The sequence below is a fragment of the Manacus vitellinus genome, unplaced genomic scaffold, assembly GCF_001715985.3.
Source record: "Manacus vitellinus isolate BGI_N305 unplaced genomic scaffold, ASM171598v3 scaffold_21_pilon, whole genome shotgun sequence".
Classification (NCBI taxonomy): Eukaryota; Metazoa; Chordata; class Aves; order Passeriformes; family Pipridae; genus Manacus; species Manacus vitellinus.
Genome location: NW_021939546.1, coordinates 4,230,416 through 4,258,140, shown reverse-complemented (window position 1 = coordinate 4,258,140; position 27,725 = coordinate 4,230,416). Strand labels below are relative to the sequence as shown.

Genomic DNA, 27,725 nt, shown 5'->3' with positions numbered 1-27,725 from the left:
GCAAGAAGGGGGAAAGGGTTCACACTGACAGAGGGCAGGGTGAGATTATGGAGAAATTCCAACAACAAATTCCCGTGGCCAACAACAAATCCACAATATTGTATATTTTATTTAAATTAACAAAACTACAGGTTTTCCAGGTTGCTTAAAGCATTCTGTAAAAACTGAACTCAACCTAAACAAAAAAAGGATATACTTTAATAAGACCCACGGACTATTTCCAAGACGTATGAGTAGGGCTTAGGGATGAAAAAATAAAAAACCCACACACGCACACACACACGTCCACACGCCCCGTAAACAAACTGTTAGTGTTGGACACAGAATTTGGTTTGAAAGCTGTGGGTCCCAGTTCACGAAGAGCCTTTACAAAACAGAATCCTAGAGACTAAGCTGGAAAAGAAACCACGGACACACCTATGGGAACAACATAAATATCACGTAAGGACCCAAGGGAAAAGGGATGTTAAAGTTGCAAAGTCGAGCGCTCAGCCAGGAACGTGCTGGAGTTACGTTGATGTGCATTGATTTAATTCACTTTGCAATGGAATAAATACTCCAAGCAGGAACACCTACTCAGCTGTGACCCTGCTGGGATGCTCCAGGGGCCAGGGGAGCTCGGGATCTCGGAGAGGGTGAACACAACAAACAGAATTACTTCCTTTTAAGAAAAGCCTGTAATAGCTCCAATCAATACAAAGGAAGCAGCCCTTTGGCAAAGGGGTCTGCTCAGTGTGTCACATTGTAACCAGAGGTACAGCTCGGGGTGCCCAGCAACCTAAAGGATGCAAGATGATCTTTTGATTCACCCTCTCTTTTTACCAAGTGTTGAGCTTTAATAAACGGATAGGAATAAATTTTGGGTGGGAATCATGATGGTACCTGGGCTGACAGCCTGGCAGCAGCTTTGGGAGCTTCTCTTCCTCATCTCTGACCCTTCAGCCACATACAGCAGCAGCAGACCCTGATCTTTTAGGGACAAAACTGGGAGGGTGGATTACATGTTACTAGCAGTTAACACTGCTTATTTACTACTACTACATTTATTATTGCCAGCTTATAAGGCTCTCTGGATGCTCCAGGCCCTGGGAGGTGTGTCCTGAGCAGCATAGACCCTTCTGGCCACAGTTCTTCCCCCCCACCATTCACTGCTCTTAACTGGTCCCAGCACAGTCCAATTCAAGCCTCCACCCCGATCAGTTCCCACTTCCCTTGCAGTGCCAGCAGCCTCCCAGCGTGGGGCTGAGCAAGCTCAGTGCCTGTGTTTGCTCTGGAAAAGTGAATATCGAAGATCCACATTAGTGCGTGACCAGCTGATTCTTTCAAGTCTGATAATCCCTGGAGGAATCCAGCTCTACCAAGTGTGCTCCAGCCCAGCAGTGCATGGAGGAGCAGGACTGCCCAGCTCACAGGGATGCCCCACAACAAAAGGGAAAGATGGAGGAAGCTACAAAAGCCCAGGAACTGGCTGTGGGATCAGCACCCCTGGAAACTGTGTCAGGAGTGCTCTGTTCTCCTGCAACTCAGCTCAGCATCAAGGTTGGACATTCCCTGTATTCAACAAACAGCTGTAAACCCTACTGAGAATGCACGTTGCTGCTCCTACAAAAACCTTATAACAGCCTACTCCTCTCCCAGCTGTGCTTCATTCAAGGACAGAGGGTGGCTGCAGGGCTGCACTAAAGACTCAAACTTGGGTTGATACAGTTACAAATGGTGGAATTAAATGTTTTTACAATGAGGATTTAGTCCCTCTCCCCATCAGCACCTTGTATAAGTTGCACACAGGAGAAAACTTGGACTACTGAGTATGTGCTGCCAGCTGAGCTCCCTGCAGCACCTTTTTATGCACCAGCACACACGGCCAAATAAAACCAGCCCCACGGCAGCTCTGCCCCGTCCCGACGTCCAAACGCACGACTTTGCAACCCTAATGCCTTTCCAGCAGGGTTTTACGTGCCCGAGTGGAACACAATATACACATCCCTCCCCCCAGGAATAACTACACCATAGTAAAGAGTTACAAATGTTCTGCTCGGTGTCACTGCTCTGAGAACACACCAGGGACGGGGCGCTCAAGGAGCGAATTCGGCCGCAGAGGTCTCCTGCCAGAGAGACTTGTGTGTCCTCTGCTCCCACCCCAGGCCAGGGCCCCACTGAGGCACCTCTGTGTCACTCCTGAGCCTCCTTCCGAGCCAGCTTGTAAACCTCCGTGGGCCCGTCCACGTGGGTGATGGTGGTGGTGAGCTGCAGCTCCTCCCCGCTGTTCACCCCCAGGTCACCTGAGAAACAAAGTTGTTCTGTTAGGGGGTCTCACAGGAAAATACTGGACAATTAGAAAGTGAAAGATCCGGTTTATTCTCTCCAGGCTTTCAGGAGCTGCCTGAGCTACAGACCAGGCAACAATCCTATAAATGCTTTTATTTACAGTTATTTAAATAGAAAGAAAAGAGAGACATTGAGAAGCTGGAGTGTGTTCAGGGGAGGAAATGGAGCTGGAGAAGAATCTGGAGCACCAGGAGTGGCTGAGGGAGCTGGGGTGGCTCAGCCTGGAGAGAAGGAGGCTCAGGGGGGACCTTCTCACTCTCTGCAATTCCCTGACAGGAGGGTGGAGCCAGGTGGGGGTCAGGCTCTGCTCCCAGGGAACAAGGGACAGGACAAGGGGAAATGGTCCCAAGGTGTGACAGGGGAGGTTTAAATTGGATATTGGAAAAATTTCTTCACGAAAAGGGTTGTCCAGCCCTGACACACCTGCCCAGGGCAGGGGTGTAGTCCCCATCCCTGGAGGGATTTAAAAGCTGTGTGGATGTGGCACTTGGGGACATGGGTCAGTGGTGGCCTTGGCAGTGCTGGGGAATGGTTAGACTTGACAGTCTTAAAGGTCTTTTCCAACATAAACAATTCCATGATTCTGTATCAGCAAACAATGATTTCTGTACTACTGAAGACTACTGATAACAGAATCCAACAGTGCTGCCATTCCCGACTTGCCCAGACTTCAAAGAAGCCCAAAATGGTTTGAGTTGGAAGGGACTTGAAATATCACCCAGTTCTAACCCCCTGCCATGGGCTGGAATGCCATGCACTAGATCAGGGATTCTATTTTCTCCATTCCTCATCCCTCCCTTTGAGCTGCAGTTACATCTGGGCAATGCTAAAATGTACAAAAACCACCTAGAAGGTTCGTGCCAGCCTTGGCTACATACTCAGACCTGTCCAACCGAGCCTGCCTCGAAAACTAAACCATAATTTCCATAACATTTCAAGCTGCTGAATATGCAGCTGAGCCAAAAGCAAATGTGCAGAAGGCATCCCCCACTTTCTATCTCTTTCCCCCCTTAGGTCACTCAGAGGCACTCACCATTGGACTGGTCCTCGCCGTAGTTCTTGTGGGACGGCGCGTACAGGAACATGAGGGCAAACACGTAGAGGTTCCACATCCCGTAGATGCCCGTGAAGAAGGCGCTGTTCACCTGTATCGTTATGTCCCCCCACTTCCAGTGGCCTTCTGTCACCTGCCCAGGAGAAAGAGCAAATTCTGTACTTTGAGTAAATCAGCGAGAACAGCATCAATTCAACAAGATGGAGTAAATGGAGTGGAACAGGTTCAGTGAAGCAGAAGCCAGGCTGGGATTCTCCTCTTCAGCCTCAATCTGCAGGGAAAAAATGATCCTGACAAAATGATTCCATCAGGATTTCTTTAGCTTTGATGTCTCATTTAATGTGACCAAACTGCTCTGTTCTGGATACACCCGCTGCAACCATGTGCTCAGCACACAAAGGGCAATATGTGAGGACAAGCAGTGACATCCACAAACATCCGACTGCTAAAAATAGTACTTTTATAGCAGGAAAACCAGCGTGGATAATATGAGAGCTGATGTGCTGAGCATGGCCTCCTGCAGCTGTCTGAAGAGGGGGGGCTGACAGCACCAGCCTGAGACACACTGAGGTTTGTCAGCATCCAGGAAAATACCATCAATGTTAATGTTACTAGAAGATACACAGACTGCTCATACTGAAATACTGCTTTCTGTTAAAGAAAGACATAACAGGGAAGAAAAAAGCTAAACTAGCTTAAAAAGAGAGCCATGGAGATGCTCCAAGGGCTGCTCTGGAGCCAGGCTGGGAGAGCTGGGGGTGTTCAGCCTGGAGAAGAGAAGGCTCCAGGGAGACCTTAGCGCCTAAAGGGGCTCCAAGAGACTTGGAGAGGGACTTTGGACAAGGGCCTGGAGTGCCAGGACAAGGGGGAATGGCTTCCCACTGCCAGAGGGCAGTGTTAGATGGGATATTGGGAGGAAATTCTTGGCTGTGAGGGTGGTGAGGCCCTGGCACAGGTTGCCCAGAGGAGCTGTGGCTGCCCCATCCCTGGAAGTGTTCAAGGCCAGGTTGGAGAGGGCTTGGAGCAACCTGGGCTAGTGGAAGGTATCCCTGCTCATAGCAGGAGGTGGAACGGGATGGGTCCCTCCCAACCCAAACCAGTCTGAGATTCCATGATTTCAGCAGCAACAGAAGCTCATTAGTACAGAGACAGTGTCAGAGCTCAGGCTAAACAGGTACAGCTACTGCTGGGAACAGTCAGCCCAGGGAAGGCTGGATTCTGTCATGTCTCTGTGGGCACACAAAGCCACCAGAGTGTTTCAGTGTGAACAGAACGTTTTCCCCTTGCTGAGTTCTCAGAAATGACTAACCCGTGTTGGCCCATGTTCTGCCCAGCACAGCCCCAATGCTTTGGAAGCCAACAGCTTTTGTGCGGCTCCAGCCTGAGACATTTCATGGCAGAGCTTCAAACAAATGAAAACAACTTCTTAAAAAGCAACTTGCTGTCAAATGTGCTTGTAACAAGCTTGTCTTGTCTGACCAGAGCTGGCGTCAGGAGTGGCTCAGGAAGTGGCTTCCCAGGAAGCCCAGTCCTATGGCTCACCTGGCTCACAATGAAGAAGATGACAGTCATGGCTGCACAGGCCAGGGTGATGAGCATCAGGAACTTGAACCTAAAAATCAGCCCCTGTTTAGAGAGAAATGTCACTGGTCACATTAACAGAATCCACAAAACCCTTTTTTGGTTTTAGGATAGACAAGACATGAGTATAAAAAATGAAAGAGAAAAAAAGGGTCCAACCCACGAAACCCCAAAGCAAAACAACCTCCACCCACTCCTGTGCTGTGCTCAGCACAGCCCATATCCTCCGCTCCCCACACGTCTGCGCTGCTCCGGATGCTCCGCGCGGGCTGGGATGTCTGGACAGCGCTGCCTTTCCATGACATTTGCTCTGGTGACTGATTGACCAGGAGTTAATTGACGTGGGAGAGGCGGCGGGTCGGTGTGAGCTGGGTCCCAGCCTGACAGCTCATGGGTCTTGTAAAACAAACATGGGGGGAGTCGGTGTCTCAGCACGGGCTCTGGTCCCACCACACTCATCCTCACCCTCAGCCTGGCTGGGAGGAAGCTGCAGCAATTCTAATGCCTGGCAAACCCACGCTGGCTCCACAGAACAGAGATCCCGAGACAACCTCAGGCTCAGGATCTATCCCACTCCTCACCGTCCCTGCTTTCACTAGTTTTACATTTTTATTTACAAATGCTTTTGGTTTTGTGTGAGTGTGTTGGGGTTTTTAACCTGTTTTTGGAATTTAGGTGGAAATGTCAGTGTCTGTGTAATGACTGTGCCACACCACAACAACAGATGACTATTAATTTAACTCTTCCACACTAGATCCATGCTCACCAGATGTTTGGATGTCAAGCGTGGCAGCAGCAGCTCTGCAGCACGAGCTGAAGGCCTGTGCCTCCTGCTAGAGGGAAAAACACTCAATATCTGCTTCAAATTCTCCCAAGTCTGATTTTCTAATTTTTTCTGTGCATTCCCAGTGGGTGATCATGACTTGTGTAAATCAGAAGTGACCATGGTTTAACAGAACAACTTTGAGGATAAATATTTACACCCCTGTGGAAACAGCTTAAGCACTGAGAGCGAGTTCCTTGAGTTTGACAGCTGGTAGAGGCAGGTAGGACAGGAACACGTACAAAATCATGGGCTAAAACAGGGATAGTGAGCTGAATGTGTTGTGTTTTGATCCCTGTTTCCCTCTAGCAACTTGTTTAGGAAATGACAACACCAAAATTCTGAATTTACACCATGGAAAACCAGGTGGTCTCGGCAACACTTCCCACTAAACACAAAAATTATTCTTAAAGGTGGGAAAATGGAGGTGTGGGGAGATTATGGGTAGAGGAGTCTCAGCACAGACTCCGAGGTCCAAAAATAAAGAATCCATGCTCCAAGGAGGGCAGTTACCTCATAGTGAAGGCGACGAGCCTTGCTCATGGCAGGGAGGCTTGACTGCTTCCCACTGATGTTTCTGAACACTTGGAAGACCATGAAACACAGGAAGAGAAAATAGAGGCACAGGCAGATCCCTGCGACTATAATAAAGGCCATCTGGGCAGAGAGAGTTAAGGGAAAATTGTACAAACTAAAAAGAAATACCAGAAAACATTATTCAGGTGATTCACATATTCCGTTCCCCAGTGACTTCCCCTCACACAGCATCAGTCCCCTGAGGTGTCCAGCTCCAAACCTGCCAGGACTGCTCCTTCCTAAGGACACTGGCATCTGCAGTGCCTGAGCCGCCCCTGGCCTTCCAAAATCAGGGTGGAAGTTTCCCCACACTAGGAGGGGAACATCTCCCTCTCCTACTGACCCAGCCTGAGGCGGGGGAAGGATACAGCCAGCTCCGTGCCCACCTCGGTGGTCCAGATGCTGTAGAAGGGATTCTTGAGTTGCACCCCCCTGCAGAGGACAGAAAACACCAACTGTCAGAGGCCAACAAGCTCAGAGGGCCCCATATCCACTCTGCAGCCTGGGAATCACAGAACCATAGAATATCCTGAGCTGGAAGGGACCCACAAGGATCACGAGTCCAACTCATGGCACTGCACAGACACCCCAACAGTCCCACCCTGTGTGTTGTTCAAATGTTCCTGCAGCTCTGGCAGCCTTGGGGCCATGACCACTGCCCTGGGGAGTCTGCTCAGTGCCTGACCACCTTCTGGGGGTAGAACCTTTCCCTAAGGTTTCACATGGGAATGGCCAGCTGCGCTGCTTTGCCCTGTGTGTGAGGCAGAGGTGAGGTGGGAGGTGTTTCCCTGCTGTGACATTCCAGCACACTTCAGAGCATCCACAGAAGCCTCTCCAGGCTCCAGGAGATGGGGCTGTGCATCCAGCCACGGGCTGAAACTGCTGGTCCCTGCTGGGGGAGGTGACCAGGAGCCTGGGATTGCTGCACCCACCTCTCGCACATGTCAAAGATGAAGAGGCAGAAGGAGCCCACAGCTATGGGTCCAACTTGCTTCCAGTATCCCGAGAGCCGATTCCGCTCGCTCTGGTCCTAATCAGGTCAAGAGGTTTGGAGGAGGAGAAAAAGGGAAAGCAATTTAGCCTGAAGTGCCCTCACCTGGTGCAAGTCCCCACAGCATCATTTCCAACTCTCAACAAGTACAAGGGAGCTGCCAGGTATTGCTAGGATCAGAGCTGGAAACCCCCTTCCCATTGGTGTGATACCCACCATCATGTGCTCCCCACAGAAGATGATCCAAAACGAGAGCAGCATGGCATAGAAAATTCCTTGCCGAATGTCTCCGAAGAGCAGCATCCAAGTCCAGTCAAAACCGATGGAAAACCACTCTACAGGGATGTTAATGAACGTCATGGAAATTCCCAGAGCAAAGATGACCCTGGAGAAGCAGATACACCATCTCTTTCCAGTGTTCAAGGGAAGAACAGAGCCCCAAAATCCAAAGCTGTGCATGGAATGCAACAGAAGGAAATCCAGCTCTTTGGGAAGTGTCACCTCCTGCCACCAAACCCTCTAGGACTGATTGACTCCAAGTAGTTCCTCATTCTCCATGAGTTCAATGGGAAAGAAAAGAGAAGCTATGGAGCTCTCCTGCCCCCAGTATGCCTGGGCGGAGGGAGGGGATGGAGAAGAGACAATTCCTGTCTCCCCAACCATGGGCTCTGCCTGGGAGCAACAACCACCTCAGGGAGTCCCCTTGCTCGAGGGTCACCTGGGCCCCAACTCACTTCTCCAGCAGGACGGGAGCACGTGTCATCAGCGTGATCCGCCTCCAGTACCACACCATGATAATCAGAATGCTGGGGGTCAGGAAGGTCTTCATGGCAAACCACACCTTGGTGAAGCCTCCGTTTTGATGGATGCCCTAAGGAAAACCAAGGTGGAAGGTGACTGCTATACAGGGTTTAATGTCATCATTCTGCTTACAGGAGTGGCAGGAGAGGCACAGACATGGCAGTGCATCCCAAAGACATGGGCTGGCAATCACCAGAAAGGGAGCAGGTGCCCACTAAGCCCCCAGGCCACCTAGGCAGGTTCCACAAGGTCTGAAAACAAATACCAGCAGACACGAGGCAGGAGAGGGGATTCTGACACAGCATGGAAAAAGCTCACAGAATTACTCCCAGACAAGTAAGGGGACACTCATGGAGCCAAGTCATCACTAGTGGGAAGAGCACTGGCCAAATGAACGTGTTTCTCCAGTCATGCGCCCTCCCACCACTGTCTGCAGCCACCACAGCCCTGGCTCCCTGCTGTTCTGCTCCTCCTTAACTCGTACCCATGAGAGGGAGGACTGCATCCCAGCCAGACTGTGGTGGGGAGGGGAGAGAACAGGGGAATTCTCGGAGCCACAGAAAGAGCCCAGCATTGGAGGTGGTCACAGGGCTCGAGGCTTGGGGAGGGCTCCTCAGAAGAGCAAAGAGGGCATCCCTTGGGAAGGAGGAGAGTCCCATGTGAGGCTGGAGTGGGACCAAAGGAGCTCAGGACAGGAAGTAGGACAGGCAGCCACCCTGGTGGGAAGCGGGCCGGACACTCACCACGAGGCGGATGTCCTTGATCTCACCGATGCCCACGTTGATGCCCTTCCTCTCGTTGACAGGCAGGCGGATGTTGATGAGGTAGTACTTGTGTGCCACGCTGCCGATCTCCATGAAGGGCAGGAAGTCGCAGTCGTAGTGCCGGCCCTCGGACTCCAGAGTCTGGAGAAAGGGCAGGGAGCAAAACCATGGCTGTCAGTCCCCAGGGACCACCACACCCCCCCACAGGGAGGGTCTGCAAGAGCCCTCAAACTGGGAGCACCAAAAGCCTGTTTGCCAGTTCCTGGGGAGAGCCTGTGTGAGACAGTGGCTTGGGGACATTTATCCTCATGTTTTTATTGGTTTGGGTCATTGAATCAATAAGTTTGACCTCAAGGAGGTTCACATTTCAGGCTCTTTAACAGTCTTAAAGTCAAGGGAGCCTTCCAAGATGAACCTTTTACAACTCCCTGACAGGAGGGTGCAGCCAGATGGGATTCAGCCTCTTCTCCCAGAGAGCAAGTGACAAGAGGAAACAGCCTCAGGTTGTGCCAGGGGAGGTTTAGGTTGGATACTGGGGAAAATTTCTTCACAGAAAGAGTGATTCTATGATTCTATGACAGGAAGAGGACAACTCCCACCCATCCCCACTGCCAGCATTGTCCAAGCTCCTTACTTTCGGTGAGCCAAAGGTGCACTTCAGCTTCCTGTTCTCTATGGCATGAGCTATTTCTTCCCAGTCACTGAACGTGTCATCACGATAGGCCAGCGACACATCCAGCGTGATCTCTGCATTCTCCTCTGTAAGAGGGAGGAAATATGAGGCTTGTTATGTTCCCAGAGTAACCAGAAAGCACCATGTTCCTTTATAAAGAAAATTAAGGTGGTGAAGTTGAGCTATCCTGGCCTTGCTGGAAAAAAACCTCAGAAACAACCACACACATGATGGCATTGATGTTTTTCATACATCTGATTTGGCTTAAGTTGTTCTCCAGAAGACTTTTGGAGCCCTCCCCTCCTTGCCCACACCTGCACTGACTTGTCTGTGCCTTTGCAGACGTCCCAACTCGCCCGTCAGTCACACAGGTGGAGCTCATGCCCCAGCAAGGTCACACCTCAGGATGGGCATCGGCCCCCCCAGACGTGTTCAAAGGGAGAGGATGGGCTACAGCTGCTTGTAAATGTGCTCTTGCCAGGACACTGCAAGGAGGTCATTGCTGCAAGGAGGAAATGAGGCTGGAACAGGCTTATTTAGGTGCTGTAACTGAGCATGTTCATGAAATGAAGAGTTGCAGCTGAAGCTGCCAAGGAGCAACACATCAACATGTTTAAAAACCCGAAGCAAGTCTGTACCAGCTCCACCAGATGTAAAATCCTCCTGTTTACCAGGAACAGATCCCAGGGAAGGCTCTGAATGAGAAACACAGTCCAAAATGAGCATGTTCATGTTACAGCCCAGCCTCTTTTTATAGAGCACCAAATTCTCAGAGCCACAGCTGTTGTAAAAGCTACAGAGGATGGCTACAGAACTATCTGCCATGGAGAAGTTGGGGGGGAGTGTTGTTCTGCTGGAAGGCAGGAGGGCTCTTCAGAGGGACCTGGACAAACTGGAGAGACAGTCTGATTCCAATAGGATGAGGTTCAAGAAGGCCAAGTGCCAGGTCCTGCACTTTGGCCACAACAACCCCATGCAGCACTATAGGCTGGGGACAGAGTAGCTGGAGAGCAGCCAGGCAGAAAGGGAGCCGGGAGTCCGAATTGACAGGAAATTGAACATAAGCCAGCAGTGTGCCCAGGTGGCCAAGAAGGCCAATGGCATCCTGGCCTGTATTAGGAACAGTGTGGCCAGCAGGACCAAGGCAGCAATTCCTCCCCTGTTCTCAGCGCTGGTGAGGCCACACCTGGAGTGCTGTGTCCAGTTCTGGGCCCCTCAGTTCAGGAAGGATATTGAGGTGCTAGAGCAGGTCCAGAGAAGAGCAATGAGCTTGGTGAAGGAACTGGAGCACAAGTCCTATGAGGAGAGGCTGAGGGAGCTGGGGGTGTTTAGCCTGAAGAAGAGAAGGCTCAGGGGAGACCTCATCACTCTCTCCAACTACCTGAAAGGAGGTTGTAGCCAGGTGGGGGTTGGTCTCTTCTCCCAGGCAACCAATAGCAGGAGAAGAGTACATGATCTTAAGCTCTGCCAGGGGAGGTTTAGGTTGGATATCAGGAAGAAATTTTTTACAGAGGGATTTTTAAGATGAGACTGGATGTGGCACTTAGTGCCCTGGTCTAGTAACTGTGGCAGTGTTGGATCAAGGGTTGGACTTGATGATCTGGGAGGTCTTTTCCAGCCCAGTTGATTCTATGAAGTGTTGGGAGATGGCTACGGAACCATCCGCCATGGAGAAGGGCTGGGAGATGGCTATGGAACTATCTGCCACGGAGAAGTAGGAGATGGCTACACAACCCATCAGTTATATTTTTGTTGGGAATACGTGGTGGCACACTCATCCAAACTGATGGGAAGGGGCGTGGATGGGATCTGTGGTTGGGAGCTGCTATTTATATGTCACTTGGAGGTGGATGGGTTGTGCATCTGATGTGGGGGCATCAAATTTTTCTGAGCATTTTTTGGCACACGTGATCTACACCATCCTGATCCATATCCAGTTCCTTTCCAGAGCTGCCACGAGTTGGGTTTCCATGAAACATGAATTTGCCATCTCAGATCTGCTGTTTAGGAGACCAGCAAAACAGATAAATGGGAACATAAGGTTGAACTTGGCCCAGCTAAAAAGAACTACAAACTCCATTTCAGAAGCCATAAAACCAACTGGAATGCTTGGGATTAAATCCAACAAAAACAGCTTTCAGTATTTCATCTTTGCAGTCCAAGTGTTGCTGCTGCCATCGCGTATGAAAACCAGAAGGCAGAAGATGACTGCTTTGTGCTTTCCCAGGCCAATGGATTAGAGGCTCCCTCTGGATTTCCATCAGTCTCTGCATTGGGGTGACACCTCCCATTAGAAAAGAGTTTTGTGCAAAGACCCTTCAAGGCTGCCAACATAAAATATAGATATATAAGTATACATACAGACGTACACATGTATTCAGCACATCAGACTGATGGCAGGGCTGGGTTAGTGGTTGGACTCAATCTTAAAGGTCTTTTCCAACCTAAATGATTCCACGATTCCCTGATAGTCCTATGCCAGCTCACTCTCAGCTTTCCACCAGTAACTCCCACTGTCCCTGAGGAACAAGTAAGGACATTGACACTGTCTAGCACAAAAGTGAATTTTAAGATTAGTGCCTTAGTCACATAATTATCAAAATGTCAGATGGTGAAGAGACAATTTTGGGGAGGGGGGATTGTCCTTTTCCTGCACAGTATTAAACAGCTTCCCACTGCCAGAGGGTAGGATTAGATGGGATATTGGGAAGAAATTCTTCCATGTGAGGGTGGTGAGGCCCTGGCACAGGTTGCCCAGAGAAGCTGTGGCTGCCCCACCCCTGGAAGTGTTCAAGGCCAGGTTGGACAGGGCTTGAAGCAACCTGGGATAGTGGAAGGTGTCCCTGCCCATGGCAGGGGGTGGGAATGAGATGAGCTTTAAGGTCCCTCCCAACCCAGTCCCTTCCAGTTATTCAGTTCTTCCACTCATATTAATCAAGGCTCTCCAGAATTTCACAACAATTAAAGGCAGAAATTTGTCTTTGATGAAGATGAAGTTACCCCTGCCAGGGACCCTTATGTCACAAGGACCACACCAGACACCTTCCCACAGGTCTTGTAGATGATGTGTGGTTAATCTGGAGCCTGGTAAATCCATTTGGGAGGAGCAGCTGTGTGGCACTGTGTGCCGACCTCACTCTGCCACAGGACTGTATTAACAACCCTACAGCACTAACACAGGGTCATTCAGAGGATCACTCATTCCAGGGCTGCCCAACAAGGAAAAGACATGCTCCTGTGGGCATCCCAGCTTTGAGCCCTCTCCCTGATTCTCCCTTCCCTGGATTATGGGATGCTCCAAAGCTGGTCAGAGCTGTGACTCCCCCACAGCGAGGGACTCACGGTAATTCTTCCCATTGGCATTTTCCTGCCTGGGATCTTTTCCATGATTCACTTTAGTGTGATCCTTGCCCAGGATCTCTTCACTCACATTACAATAGCCTAAAAATAGCAGAGTTGTTTCAGGAGGCGGCTCTGGGCCAGATGCACACTGACACAGCTGGCTGGAGAGAAGCCTAGGGCAGGCACACAGAAATGCTGGAATGATTCGCATTACACTTCCATGCTTCACCAGCTCCCTAAAATTACAAATCCTACCAAGGAGCCCAGAGCTGGATGAATTAGAGCAGGAGGCTGCAGCACTTGGCCCTCTGACTGTACATAATTGCATTCCAACTGCAAAGAAACTCCATCTCATTCCGGCCTTTCCCTTTCCCAGTTTTGGGAAGGGGTTTTAATAATTAAGTACACAATGCATCAAAAAAAGATAGGACAGCTTGGGCACAGAAATAGCCTCTTCCTTGGAGGAACAGTCTGATTCTCTTCCAGCTTTCTATGAAGGATAAACACAGGGAAGTATCTCAGTTTTAAACATCTACGTTCCAAAAACATCTGTATTTCAAAACCAGTGAAAGTCCAGAGCGAGTTCCCAAGGTGAAGTGATTAGAGCTGGTTGCTGGTGCAGATCCCAGGGCATTCCAGGATGCTCAGCCCCTGCCAGGCTCTCCCGGGGCACCTTACCAGGGACTCCCTCCCCTCTGTCCTGGGACAATCCTTGCTGGCTGGCTGAGCAGGGCTGACACAGGCATGACTCCTGCTCTGCAGAGATGAGGAGTCAGCCATGAGTCACCAATGTCTCCTTACAGGCACAGCCTGACTGCCCTTGTCCTGGAGCATCCCTTTCCCAGCAGGGCTGCAGCACTCAGCACTCCTGGAAAAGCCAAATGCCAGTTTATTCTGTGTGCTGGCCTTGCTTATGGATTGCAGAGGAAGAGAATGACCAAGTGCTCTTGGGGACAAAAGAGGGTGACAGTTTGATGTGGCTCAGCAACATCCCTTGAAGATGAAGGGGAACTCAGCAGAGCCCAGGACTCTGCACAGCACCTTCAGACCATGCTGTGGGGCTTCAGGAGCAGGGAGAGCAGGATGTTTCCTCAGGCATCAGCTTTCCAGAAGGATAATATCTGTGCAGTTGCCGGGCAGTGCTGCTTTCCTGGATGATCTGAGGCAGCTCCAAGACAGTCCTTACAACAGTGCCCAGCGGAGGCTTCACCAGCCACGGTGCCTTCCAGGAGTGTCCCTGGTTTGGCACCAGCCGCTGCTGGCATCAGCCACAGCACAAGAGTGCTGGCCTTGAGGGCTCAGAGCTTGAGAGAGAAAAAACTTGAATTGTTGCTTTAAAAGAAATGAGGTTATTTCACATCCTCACCATCCCCTTTACAGGAGCTGATCCCAGTCACCTGATGAAATGGGGCTCTTACACTAGTTCCAGGTTAACAGCAGGATACAGACACATTATGCGATTATTTCACCTTAGCGAGATTTGATCTTATTTCTTTAAGATCTGTTACAACACAGTCTAGCAAGCAAGAAATGTGTTACTCACTAGTTTCTTAGATCTTAAATTTATGTCTGCCTTCAGCTTGGCACAAAGTATTGGAAAACAGCTTTTAAAATATTTCTTCAATGAAACAAAACCTTCAGGATGTGCCAAACAAGCTCACACCATAAGAAGTATTAATGTCCCTCATCTTCAAATGCTTCTTATAAAGAAAACCAGCAGCTCCTGAACGCCAAATGGCAGGACCTGAGCAGTGACAGCAGTGACACAGCTCACCCCAGACCTCCCTTTTACTACCCAAGAGGTGGCCCAAGATGAGCTTTTCTGCTTTTAGATCTCGAAAAAGCTTCCCACCTTTGCAGGACTCGGTCACTGAAGGGCAGACAATGACCTGAAGCAAAGGCTCTGCTCTTCCAGCAAAAATGCTGCCAGAAGCTTGTTTAGCATTCCAGCAGCCTGCTCCAGGTGCTCAGCCATTCCTGACTCCAGCTCAGTGGTTCGACTTGAAAAGCCTCAGAACAAAGCGGTGTTTCCCTAATGCAACCATCTATTTCAGACTGAGAAGTTGAGGCCTTAAAGTCACAAAGCTGCTCTCTCTGAATTTCAGAGATAATTACAGGGATAAGAATACACATGTCAGCTTTCTACAGTCTCAGTTTTAACTTAATGATGATGCATTAATGTAATCCCCGCCCCACACCTGGAAGGGTCCAAGGCCAGGTTGGACAGGGCTTGGACAACCTGGTCTAGTGGAAGGTGTCCCTGCCATGGCAGGGGTGGAACTGGATGGGCTTTAATGTCCTTCCCAACTCAAACCAGTCTGGGATTCTATGATTCCATGATAAATAGCTGGCAGGAACAGGTCCATGCTGAGGGAGCAAGTAGTGAAGGAAACAAAGCTGGCATGGAAACTCAGCAGATCAGCAGTGACCTCGCTGCTCCTATTTGCTGGTCCACATCCCCAGCTCCTAAACCAGATTTACTCCCTGAACTGATCTACCACACAGATCCAACCCAACCAGGCTGCAGCCAGGGTAAGAGCTACAGACACTCCAGTTCAACCAGTCTGAAAAGCAAATTGTTTATTCAGTGTAGGTTAGGGTTGTTGTTTCTCCAAACACTAAAACATGCACACACATCTACAACTTCTGCCAGGAAGGGGCAGAGCAGTCCTGCCCTTGCTGCTCCCAACATCATTTTGCAGATTTTAGTGCAGCATTATTTTTGAGTTTGGTATTTTTTCTTCTGTTTTGGGGGATTTTGTATATTTTTATTTGTGTATTTGTTTTGTATATATACAATAGCTTCTAACTGAAAGAGAGCAGGTTAAGATAGGATACTGAGAAGAAGTTGTTCCCTGTGAAAGTGGTGAGGCCCTGGCACAGGTTGCCCAGAGAAGCTGTGGCTGCCCCACCCCTGGAAGTGTCCAAGGCCAGGTTGGATGGGGCTTGGAGCAACCTGGGATAATGGAAGGTGTCCGTGCCCATGGCAGGGGGATGGAATGAGATGAGCTTTAGGGTTCCTTCCCAACCCAAACCATTCCATGGTTATTATTCCCACCTTCAGAACATTCCTGCACTACCTCACTGTGCAGGACACCAGCAGCCAACACGTGGCCCAAGGTAAAAGCAGCTTTAAGGGAAACACTATGGGAAATGAGACCCCAGGGGACAGAGCCACTCACTCAGGTCATTGTCCATCTTGAAGGCGATGTCCAGCTGCATGATGAAGAGCATGAACTGGAACCAGGGGCTCATCTCCTTGGTGGGCAGCGGGACATGCACAGCAAACACGATGTCGTTGGCCTCGATCTGCCGACTCACCGCCTCATCAAAGTCCTTCAGCTTCTTGCAGTGGTTGGGTCCCCAGGGCATCAGCCACTTGGTTTTGTGGTGGTTCTTCCTTACGTCAATGCACTTCACTGACATGTAAGGAACAGCTGTAGTGGGGCTGGGAGCTGTGAAGGGAAGAGAACCACATCTGTAGCATCTTCAGATATCTTAGACAGTGGTTTCCCCCATCAAAATACACAGCTCCCCATTCAAGTCTTTGAAGGCAATTTAAAACAAATGCACCCAATGCTGCTCCTTCACAGCTCCTTGATCTCACAGTCAAGTAATTAAGGTTATTACATCTACAGACATGTTACTGACTTTGTAGTGGGATCAGATGAGGATTAGTTGAAGAGCCAGTATCTGCCAGTTCAGCCCCAGATACCTCATCACCCAAAATCATCCTGTGTTACTGAAAGCTTTTCCTATGCAAACACCCTTCCATGTGCTCACTCAAGCAAATCCACAGGCAAAGCATGTGCCCAGATAAACCCGGATGGATAAACTAATCCTATGTAATACAAAGTTGTGAAGTGAAATTTATTAATCCCCCTCCCTCCCGAAAGTTCAGCTCTTTTTAAAATGAAAGCCAGGCTTGAAATTCCAAAAATTAGGTGCAAATTTAACCTAGTAAAGTAAAACATGCTCTAATGTGAGTGATAAGCATTAGAGTGTCTCTAAACTATGGATTAAAAGAGAAGCAGCACACAGAATAAGGGACATTCAAATGTATAGAATAAGAGATACTGGATGTCAAAGTCCTCAGAAAAAGGACACCACGGTGCTCATGTGAAACTGGGGAGAAGGTGCCCAGGCCAGGAACTCCTGCAGAACGTAATTTTCATGTTGTCACCATCCAGGTTCTGACAGATGGTCCAGGACTTCCCAAGCAGATCCCAATATTCAAATGAGAGAAACACCCCCAAGCTGAGCATCGCTCTCCCACCCCTCAGCCCTCGGTTCCCGGCCCTGCATGCACTGCTACATCCAGATGATTCAGCCCTGGCTCCTGTGTAATTTGGACACAGCAAGATCATCCCAGCAGCTCTGGAGCTGGTTGGGATCCCAGCCAGGAACCCTGTGGAGCACCTTCCCCAAGTGCCACCTCATCACACGGTGACATCCGCGCTCCTTCCTACGGTGGGGAGGTGACTCAGTGAGGGCTGCAGGAAGTTATTCAAAAGCCTTGTTTATAAACTGCATTTTTTCCATTTTTTTGACAGCACTGAGTCTGTTTCAGCTGCAAAGTCGCAGTGATGCCACACAAGGGTGGGCTCAAGGGGATTTGCATTGCTGGGTTAATGGTTGAGCTCAACAACCTTGGAGTGCTTTTCCAACCTAAAGGATTACATGAATACTTGTGGAATCCAACCTAAATTATCCCATTCATACCTGCTCTTGATCTCAACCCACAGTGTATACATTGCAGTGCTGCATCCCAAGCTCTCGTTGCATCCAGTGGTCCCCCAGGAACCACACAACGCTCATACATCAAAACAGCCCCCCCAGCCAAGTTATTGAGATGTCAGAAAGAAACAGCAAAATAGAATAAAATAGAATATAACAAAGCATTCAACAAACAAACAAAAATCAAGCTAAAGTCCAGGGTAACAGAACACTTTTGTGACATGCCCATAGTGCATAAAACACTGCAATAAATGTTGATTCCTTCATTGTGCCTCGATGCAGAACACAGCAACCACTGCTAAAACTGCAGCTGGAAGGGAATATCAGGAATCTTGTTGTGAAATAAGGCAGACATTCCAGCCAAGCTCTGAGCTTTTCAGCTCTGATAGATTCTGTGTGATTTCGAAGTAGGTATTTCTGAATTAAGAGACATCGTTCCTTCTACAGAGAAGCCGAATGTTTCTTGCTTTGATGCAACTCATTATAGCCATAAATACATGTTTTCATCACTGCCTGATTATGATTTTAAACACTTGGCGTGCTCCCTCCAGCCTCCCCTCTGCCAAAGTTACAGCTTTGAGGAGCAAGAGACAATTACTATATGTATTCCTCATCAGGAACTGCGCACCAAACAAACGTCGGCACTTGGCTTCCATCACTGATTTGGCTCCTGTCCCATTAAATTCGAGTGAGTGTTGAACCAAGTGGAAAAAAATGCTTTGTGAAGCTGCAGCCAAGTCAACTAACAGTATTACAAAGTGCTATGCAAAACAAAGCTCGCACCGAGGGATTTGGGCTGTGCAGTGGTGCCAAGGCGGCTGCTCCCAGCCCTGCTGCCTTTGGCTGGGGGAGGCTCCATGTATTCCATGATATATGTTAGCCTGTAAATAATTAAATAGCTCTTGGTGCATAATACAGTGGAGAAGCCTCAGCCCGTGTTCCAGCTGCTCGCTGTGGGAATGCAGGTACCACTTGAAGTAACCGAGGGGCAGGGCTGCCATCACACAGGTTTGGGAGATGCCAGTCAGGAGCGCAGCTCTCCAGGAACCAGCCCTTCGAGCCAGGGCTGCCCATGGAGACCCCAGGAAAGAGTCCTGGTTCCAGAGGGCAGGAGCAGCCATGGGGCAGAGACCCCTCATGCCAAGGCGTTCAATACTAGCAGTGCCAGATGCCAAAAGCTGTAGGCAGGAGGCTGCTGGACCTGCCAGGACTGCCAGAGGTTTGGAATGGTTTGGGTCAGGAGGGTTCTTAAATCCCATCTCATTCTACCCCCTGCCATGGGCAGGGACACCTTCCACTAGCCCAGGTTGCTCCAAGCCCCCTCCAACCTGGCCTTGGACACTTCCAGGGATGGGGCAGCCACAGCTTCTCTGGGCAACCTGTGCCAGGGCCTCACCACCCTCACAGGGAGGAATTTCTTCCCAATATATCTGACCTAAATTTCCCCTCTTTCAGTTTAAGCCCATTACTCCTTGCCCTATCACTACAGTTCCTGAGAAAGAACCCCTTTCCAGCTTCCCCCTCCAGCATGGATGGTATAAACACATTTGTCTTAAAGGTACGAGGCAACCAGCATGTGCTGCTGGGAAACGGGGCAGCTCTCTCTGCATCGTCTCCAGCAGAGCATGTGGAGTTGCTCTGCTCACTGGAGAAGCCCCAGGATATCCCAAATTCCAGGGGGACAGCTGATCGTGCTGCTCCATGTGATGGTTTTAGCCAGGGAATACCTGGAAAGCCAGACACCTTCAGCAGTGTGGCCACCACTGCCCAGGGGAGGGCTTTGATGGACTGTCAGAGCCACCTGAGCAGTGTCTCACAGACTAAAGCAACTCCTGCACAGAACTTCATATTTTCCATTCAGCCAGGAGTTCAGAGCAAGGCACTCAGGGTCTGATCCCACCAGGTCACCAGAAAACAAGACCCAAGGGTCTTAACTCAGGAGCAAAAAACAAAAACAAACAAACAAAACAAAACAAAAACAAAACAAAAAAACCCACACACTGTTTCTCTAGTTCTAGACTTAAATCTTTAGAGAAAAAATGTCTATAAATGAGCCCAATTTTTCAGTCTTTTTGTTTTAGAGTATTACATACCCCTACAATTGGGTAAGAGCCACCATCACTCAGTATTTTAATTTGAATAATTAAGTAGCTCCCCCAAAAGCTCCTGTGATGAGGCCTCAAATAATTCCTTCCTCCTGCACACAAGTTACACGCAAATATCCCCCCCCCCAGCCCACACCTCTGTGATCCACATTTTGCACCTTCTCATCCCGAGCACCTCCAGCACTTCCATTAACCACCGACCCTTGCTCCCGCCCCATAAACAAGCCCTTTGGAAACTCTCAATTGCATTGTGTCCACATTGATTAAAGCCTGAATCCCCCTGACCTCGGGGGGATTTAACTTCTCCCGGCCCCGGGAGCATTCTGCTTTTCTACTCAATTACCCCCTTCCGCGCCAGCCAGCACTTCCCAGCGAGCACACACAAAGGGCTTCTGCTTCATTACCCTAACGACTGCAGGGTAGGAATAAACAAGCTAATTTATCATGGGCAGACCCGGCTTTGCCGACTGAAACAAGCACAATCTGAATAGCATCACTATATCCTTATTATATATATATATATATTTACTGCAACATGAAATTTCTCTTTTCCATCTCCCTCTTTCCTGACCTCAGTGCCACCAGTTTAATATATTTGAGTGGCACACAGATCGCTATTTTTTATTGCTAGTTACTGTTTCACATAGCCTTTTTCTGAACACTGCAGCAGCTTTTATATGCAGAGCTACTGTATATTTAAATAATTCATCTTTAAAAAAAATAAACCACAAAAAACCCCCACTGCCTACTAGAGGCCCACTCCCCTTTGGAATGTTATTTCTTTGTCACCATTTAGCTTCAAGTTTTATCCAGACCAAAATACTTTCATAGCCTCAGGGCACCAATTCCATCGTTATTTACAGAGAGAGTTCCCAGACATCCTATTGCAGCTGAACACCCTCATTCCTGTTGTCTCCAATAGATTTTCCAACACAAGTTTCTCTGTCTTGTTTCATTTCAGGCCATAAAAATGAACCTGTCCAAACTGTCAAAGTAGAGTTTGGGAGATTCCCAGCTCAACTCCATTGGATCAGACCAGAAACACCGTGGATGCCCATGACAGGAAGTGTTCAAGGCCAGTTTGGATGGGGCTTAGAGCAACCTGGTGGAAGGTGTCCCTGCCCATGGCAGGGCGTGGAATGAGATGGGATTTAAGGTCCTTTCCAACCCAAACCATCCCAGGATTCTGTGACTCCATAACCACACAGCCACATATTCTTGTGTGCACAATCATGGTCAGAGGGGTGGCCGGTTGTGTTGTTCCTCAAGGACAATGCTTCTCCAAAGCTACTTTTTCAGCTTTGAACTGTGCTATCAGAAAAAAACCCTTCAGAGGAGCCCAAACTGGAGATTTTCCCCCCAAAATCAGTTCCCAAGGAGCCACAGGAACAGCCATGCCAAGAGCCTTTAGAGCAGGGGGGTCCCAACACCCTGTGAAGCTGCTGCCACCCAACAGCAGCTAAAGGGCTCTAGGGGAACAGCCCTGATCCTGGAGATAAGGGATTATTCCCTCAGCCCCAGGCAAGTCACAAAGCTAGAAAATCCCAGGAGGCACAATTACATTTGCTGGGAGAACTGACTGAATGATCTCCATAATTCACATACATATGAAATAGCAGCAACTAAAGCAAATGAAGTGAGTGCTAGTGGAGTTCCCTAAATGCAGAAATACATATTCAAAAATATTTTATTTAAAAGAAGAAGAAAAAAAGGGAGGTAGAACTAATTGCAATAGACAGTCTCATCTTCTTCCAAATTGTCCTGTGTCAGGTTTCCACTGGAATAAAATGCACTTCCTGCAACGCCCAGCCAAGGTATGAAATCCCTGCAAACAGAGGTCTAGGAGAACGGGAAGAGCTGTTGTTATCCAGCAGTTTTTCTCCTGAGCCTGAAACTCCCCAAGTTTACAGATAAGACACCTTGGAAACAGCCAGTACTCAGATATGTAAAGAATTCCATCTCCATGTGAATAGGCAGGCCCAGGTCCTGGCCCTTCCCCAGGGACACCTTGTGTCCTTCAAAGGCTTTCCCAGGCTATCAGAGAGTTATAACCGGACTTCAAAGGCCATAAATGTTATTTACTAAGGAAAAGACTTCCTGTTTAATGGCTTTCCCTTGCAAAGGGCAGAGAGACAGCAGGGTAAGTGCTCAGGTCATGTTTAAGTCCCATATCAACACAACAGAGAAGCAGAAGGAGGACTGTCCCTGTCACCTGAGCTACAAGGCACAGAGTTCCCTAATGCATCTCTCCCAAGTTGACTTAGTTTAGAAGTGATGCAGCTGCAAGAAGAGATAAAAAACAGCACCCGAGAGGATTCCCAGCTCCTCAAGCCCCTGGCACTACGGTTCCTGCCTGGGAACTCTCCATTTCTACCACTTCTGCCCATTCAGCTACAGTTACAGCTCTTAAAAAGAAGAATTGAGCAGACCTAAACTAAATAGACATGACCTTTCGTGTCTGCTTTTTCTTCAGCTCCCAGTGCTTCTGCCAAGGCTGCAGCACTGCAGGAATGTGTCTATACAGAGGATCTATTGGCATTCATGGCCACGGAGCAGCACCGACCATCTCCTGGAGGGGCCCAGGATGAAAGGAAGTCAGGCACACAAAAATGCTCTTTGTCCCTGTCTGCAGACACTCTTTCCTTGCAGGCTGCACCACATACCTTGGAAATCCGAGTGCCTCCCCTGTCAAAAGATCAGTTCAGCCCTAAGAAGGTAATGAAATCCCAGGAAAGAAAATTAAATCCTGGAAACTCGGCACTCAGGAGCCAAATCAGACATTTAGATAATGAGCTGGGATTGTGGAGAGCTGCTCAGCCATGGCCACACATGACTCATTATCTCTCCAGGCGAGACACACAAGGAAGTTTGAGTTGCTCCAGTCACAACAATTGTGTCTTTCAAGCCTAAGCCGAGGGAAGGGAGCAGTGAACCTGCACTTTTTTAAACGCATCCCCCTAGGCCCAGAGGACTCGTGCTACATAAATACCTCCACTTTTCCAATCAGTTAAATTTCTAAAGTGTACAGTTGGGCACCAGACTTTCAGCTCTTTTAATCACAGAGAGTTCTCCACTCCCTGGGCTTGTCTGAACCAAAACAAGATAATCTTTGACTTGGGATGAGGCATCTTTGGAGTCATAGAACAGCTTGGGTTGGAAAGCACCTTGAAAATAACTCACAGAAAATAAATTACTGAAAATCACCTTTTCAATTAAAAAAACCCAGATTTTTGAAGCAGGGATGTTGCTGCACAGAGCTCCGGGCTTTTTTCCTCTTTAAAATACTGTATATATAAAAGAATTCCAAGATGCAAAGGGATTAGAAAGATACTTCCAGAAGATACACAGAGGAAGGTAATTTGTAATCAAAAGCTTTGCTTTCAAAACAACCAGGATCAACACTAAATCAAGTCAGATTTCATACACACAACTTCTGCCACCTCACCAGCTGCCAGGAGAGGACACAGGGAGGACACAGGTGTCCCAGCTCAGCTCTGGCCTGGAGCAGTTCTGGTGTGACCTCCATGGGAACATACTGGTCAAAATCCCCAGTAACAAGCACGGCCAGATGGATGCTGCAGCTGGTCCAGCTGTGGGAATCATGGAATTGTTTAGGCTGGAAAAGTCCTCTCAGACCATTGATTGAGTTCAACCATTCTCCAGCACTGCCAAGGCCACCACTAACCCATGTCCCCAAGTGCCACATCCACACAGCTTTTAAATCCCTCCAGGGATGAGGACTACACCCCTGCCCTGGGCAGCTGTGCCAGGATTGGACAGCTTTTCCATGAAAAAATGTTCCCAATATCCAATCTAAGCCTCCCCTGCCACAGCTTGAGGCCGTTTCCCCTTGTCCTGTCCCTTGTTCCCTGGGAGCAGAGCCCGACCCCCACCTGGCTCCACCCTCCTGTCAGGGAGTTGCAGAGAGTGAGAAGGTCCCCCTGAGCCTCCTTTTCTCCAGGCTGAGCACCCCCTGCTCCCTCAGGTACTCCTGGTGCTCCAGACCCTTCCCCAGCTCCATTCCCTTCTCTGGACTCACTCCAGCCCCTCAATGTCTTTCTTGTTGTGAGGGGCCCAGAACGGCCCCCAGGATTTGAGGTTCAAGGTTTGTCCGTATGCCGAGTCCAAGGCTGTCACAGCTTCCAGGCCTGGTGGCACCCGGGAACAGCCACACCATACCCAGAGAAGGCAGAACACGTGAGGGCTCCTGGGAACACTGTGACTGTAAATCAGCATCAGCCTCATTTCTCACAAACGATAACAGGAAACATTCCTGTTGATCCAAGTCCCCTATAATTTATGCATGCCATCATTCATAGCAGGATAGTGAAGACAAGGCTGCATTATGACAATTTTATGGATCATGTTCTATCTCCTACTGATACATCCCAACTGAACACATCACACGCAGCCCAGAAGCGTGACCTTCAAACAAGATGTTTTCCACGAACGGAGCAGACACGAGGAATTCTGTGGGGTTTGAAGCAGTGACGGCCCCACTTGTCTGGAGCCAACAGCTCATTACCACAGCACAACAATACAGAAACAATCAACAAAATGATCTTTTGAAGTCTTTTCTCCCTCTCTGGCTTTGCAAAGCTCCCTTAGAAGGCCAGAGGAGCTTCACCCCACCAAGGGAATGACTCCTTTACACATCCATCTCATGCTTTGCCGACAGACAGCTCTAACTAAAACCCACACGAGAGCTGATAAGATTCCTGCTGCTAAATAAAAGAGCTGTTGGAAATGTGGAAGTCGTATTAAAACTGGCATTTTGCAGGTGACTGTTCAAAAACAAGCTGGGGAACCACCAGCGGCAGAACCCCCTGATTTCAGGCAAACAAAGCTTTGTCATGGTTGTTTTATCAGGTACCAACATGCTGCATTTGGGTATTTTGGACTTGCACTAGTAATCTGTTAAAATAGAGCACTTAGTCATTGTTTTGAAACATGACCTAAGTGCCTGTGAAGGGAAAGGCTTTGCAGCCCTGTCTCACTCGTGTACGTATTTTGGTTTGTCTAGACCTGAACAAACTAAAATAAGTAGATTTTGGTGTCTGTTTGGTGGATCAAACCAGACCAGGACATTATTTCAGTGACACCTCTGCTCCCATCCCACCCTGTGTCACCTCTGGAGCGGTCACGCCATGTCCCTGCTGCTGGAGCTGGTGGCACTTGGGGCTCTCCCAGCCGGCTTCGCTCCCCTCAAGACATTGGCCACTGGCCCCTCCTCACCAGGCGCCTCTTAGGAAACACTACGTGCTCAGAACTAACTAAAGGGGCAGGACCCCACTGCTGCAAGCCCAGGGTCAGTCACTGGATCAGTTTCCAGGGATACAGGGAGCCCAACAAGACGTGATCCAAGGTGGTTTCCTAGGAAGAGCTGCACGCAGACCCCCAGGCTTCGATGCCTTGCTGTGTCTCACCCTGCCAGATGTTGGGAACCACACCTAATTTACACACAGAACTTAGTGTTGCACAAGCACCAAATATCCTTGGGCTTCCAGCTCCCAGGAGGGCTGGCTGGGAGCTGTTGGAGCCTGAAGAGAGGGAGGAGGCTCTAAACTCCTTGAATGCATCAGGAGTGGTAAATACTGTGGAGGAAAAACCAGTTTGGGTGATTGATTAGAGCAGTTTGATCTGATAGAAGACCAGAAGTTGGGATTTCCAGTAATTAAAGAACTTTCTCCTGCAGTAACTCCTTAGGACATGGCAGCAAATAGAAGATGCACTTATTCCAACAGGATGAAGTGCCTGAGTTTGTGCAGGACACTGAACTCAGCCCAAATCACTGTCTCTGATGGCAGAAGAGCTCCTTGGCCCCAGCCCAGCCAACCTGTCCACGCAGTTTTCCAGCTCCAGCATGAGCTGGGACCCCCATCCATGATGGGGGAACCCAAGGTGGATGGCCAGCAGCAGCAGCAGCCAGTAAGGCAGGGAATAAACCAGATGGAAAACTGAACTAACAGCATATAAATTCTTCAGTCTTTGAATCCCTACACACCTGAACAGAAACATTTGTCTTTTTCCTTATAAAGGCAACTATAAACATCTGTTTATCACATCTGTCCCCAGATGCCAGCACAAACAGGGCTTTCTGATCCACACTTGCCTTTGGAACAAGCAGCTTTTTTAAACTTAGTAGCGAGAAACTACTAGAAAAGATGAAGTCTGGCTTTTCTGCACAGCACAGGCCAAGGCATTTTATCTCATGAATCAGTGGTGGGTTCAGTAACCTGCTCTTGAACCAGCTCTTAAAGAGAAAAAGAAAGGAAAAAAGCCAATCCTGATAAACCTCATATAGGTTCAGGCCTGCAAAACCAGAAAAACTGGTTTTTTTTCAGTTTGTGCCAGAGATTCCTTTGGGATAAAGGTAAAGAAGAAAGAGAATGAGGGAAACTGAAGTTTTCCAAAATTATGTTTAGTGGAATTTCTGTGGTTATTAGAAGCTGATAATTAGAGAGGCCACAAAGGCAAAGCACTGACAGGCACCAGGAACACGGAGTCTGCTTCCTGAGGAATGGCTGAAGGAATTCCTTCAATCTTTTTCAAATAGCCCAACTTTATTCTCCCAAAGAAGCACAACAAATTTTCAGAGTGATGTGACTCTGGCTATCCACTGTCCTTCCCCAAGACCCCAACAGATAGGGGGAAGGGGATGAATCCTGAGGAACTGGCCCTGCTCCGGGAAGTGGGGGTTTGGGTGGGGGATCCCCCGCAGCGCAGGACAGTCCTTCCCTGCCAGAGCAGGGCAACATTCCCACCCTGGAAATGGCCAAAGCAGCCAGATCCATACAACTATCGTTACAAGGAGCTGGCGCACAACTCAGCTGCTTTCTAGTAAAAAAAAAAAAAAAAAAGGAAAAAACCCAAACCCCAGGACTGCCCCAAACCCGCTCTCCTCCATTTTCCTTCCTCCATCCCTCAGGGAAAGCTCCCGCCCGGAGGCAGCCCCCCATCGCAGGGCTGTGTCCCAATTCACATCCCTGCCTCCGGGAATGCTCAGGGATAAACGCAATCTGGGCTTTAAAGTTCCCGGCGCGGAGGTTCGCGTGCGGAGCCGGGGGGTGCCCGGGAGCGAAGCTCCGGGGGGGACGGAGCTCGGGGGTGTCGGGGGTGGAAAGGAGGGATAAACCCCCTCCCCCAGCAGCCACGCGGGTTTTCCGCGAGCAGGAACAAACCAAGGCCAAGCTTACAAGGATTTGAGCTCCTCCGGGAAGGGGATCGAAGGGGGATCCCTCTGGAAGAGGATCGGGGGGTGGCCGGGGGGTCTCTCTTGGAAAGGGATCGGGGAGTGAGGGGGGTGTCCCTCCTAGACGAGGATCGGAGGGCAAAGAGGGGAAACAAGTCGGGACAAAGCGCGCGTGGAGCGGCGGCGCGGGGGGACCCAGAGCCGGGAAAACCCCCACAGTCATTCCTCTTTTTCTTTTCTTCTCCCCCCCCCTCCCTTTTTCTCCCTCTAAATTTTTATTATTATTTTTTGTTCTCCTCCTGGCAAGGGGGAGGTTTCCTCCCGCGGCCGGTTCGGAGGCCGAGGCACGGGGAGGGGCTGAGCCAAGAACGGCGGAAAAACCCTTTAAAAAATAAATTATTATTATTATTTTTGAAGACAACTTTGAAACGCGAGGCTCCCTGCGCGATCCGTCGCCATACTGAAGCTTTCCCCCTTCCCTCTTTCTTTAAGTGCGGGCTGAAAAAAAAAAAAAAAAAAAAAAAAAAAAAAAAAGAGAGGAACCAACACAAAAACTTTTCCCTGCCCGTCTCCCCCCGCAGCACCCGCGGGACGGGCACAAAGGGCCCCGAGCCGGGATCGCTTCGCTACAAAAGCGGGTAATGAGATCATGGGCGCGAGTCAGCGATACTGTAACAAGCACTAAACAAGAGCGGAGAGAGGAGGAGGAGGAAGGAAAGTGGCCCCCGGCACTCACCGATGAGCCCTCCCACCAGGAA

At 49.3% G+C, this 27,725-nt stretch overlaps 1 protein-coding gene across 2 annotated transcripts; it reads right to left on the bottom strand.

The window, feature by feature from the left end:
- Nucleotides 1–89: 89 nt before the first annotated feature.
- WLS (Wnt ligand secretion mediator) lies at nt 90–27,719 on the bottom strand. Of its 2 annotated transcripts, XM_018072335.2 has the most exons (12): nt 27,704–27,719; nt 16,116–16,388; nt 9,553–9,677; nt 8,898–9,059; nt 8,088–8,224; nt 7,570–7,738; nt 7,295–7,392; nt 6,731–6,794; nt 6,300–6,443; nt 4,925–5,008; nt 3,362–3,515; nt 2,173–2,282 (listed from the first exon to the last, which is right to left on the bottom strand). In XM_018072335.2, the coding sequence occupies exons 2-12, from the start codon at nt 16,357–16,359 to the stop codon at nt 2,173–2,175; spliced, it is 1,491 nt and encodes a 496-aa protein (XP_017927824.2). In that variant the 5' UTR covers nt 16,360–16,388; nt 27,704–27,719. The 2 variants fall into 2 exon arrangements, with proteins under 2 accessions (XP_029815568.1, XP_017927824.2); XM_029959708.1 differs by lacking the exon at nt 27,704–27,719 and having other exon boundaries at nt 90–2,282; nt 16,116–16,359.
- Nucleotides 27,720–27,725: the final 6 nt, after the last annotated feature.

Coding starts and splice junctions, on each gene's coding strand:
- WLS (XM_018072335.2), bottom strand. CDS start 16,359: ATGTCAGTGAAGTGCATTGACGTAAGGAAGAACCACCACAAAACCAAG. Junction 9,678..16,115: donor CAAGATGGACAATGACCTGA/GTGAGTGGCTCT, acceptor TCCCTCTTACAG/AGGAGAATGCAGAGATCACG. Junction 7,739..8,087: donor GCTCCCGTCCTGCTGGAGAA/GTGAGTTGGGGC, acceptor CTGCTTCTCCAG/GGTCATCTTTGCTCTGGGAA.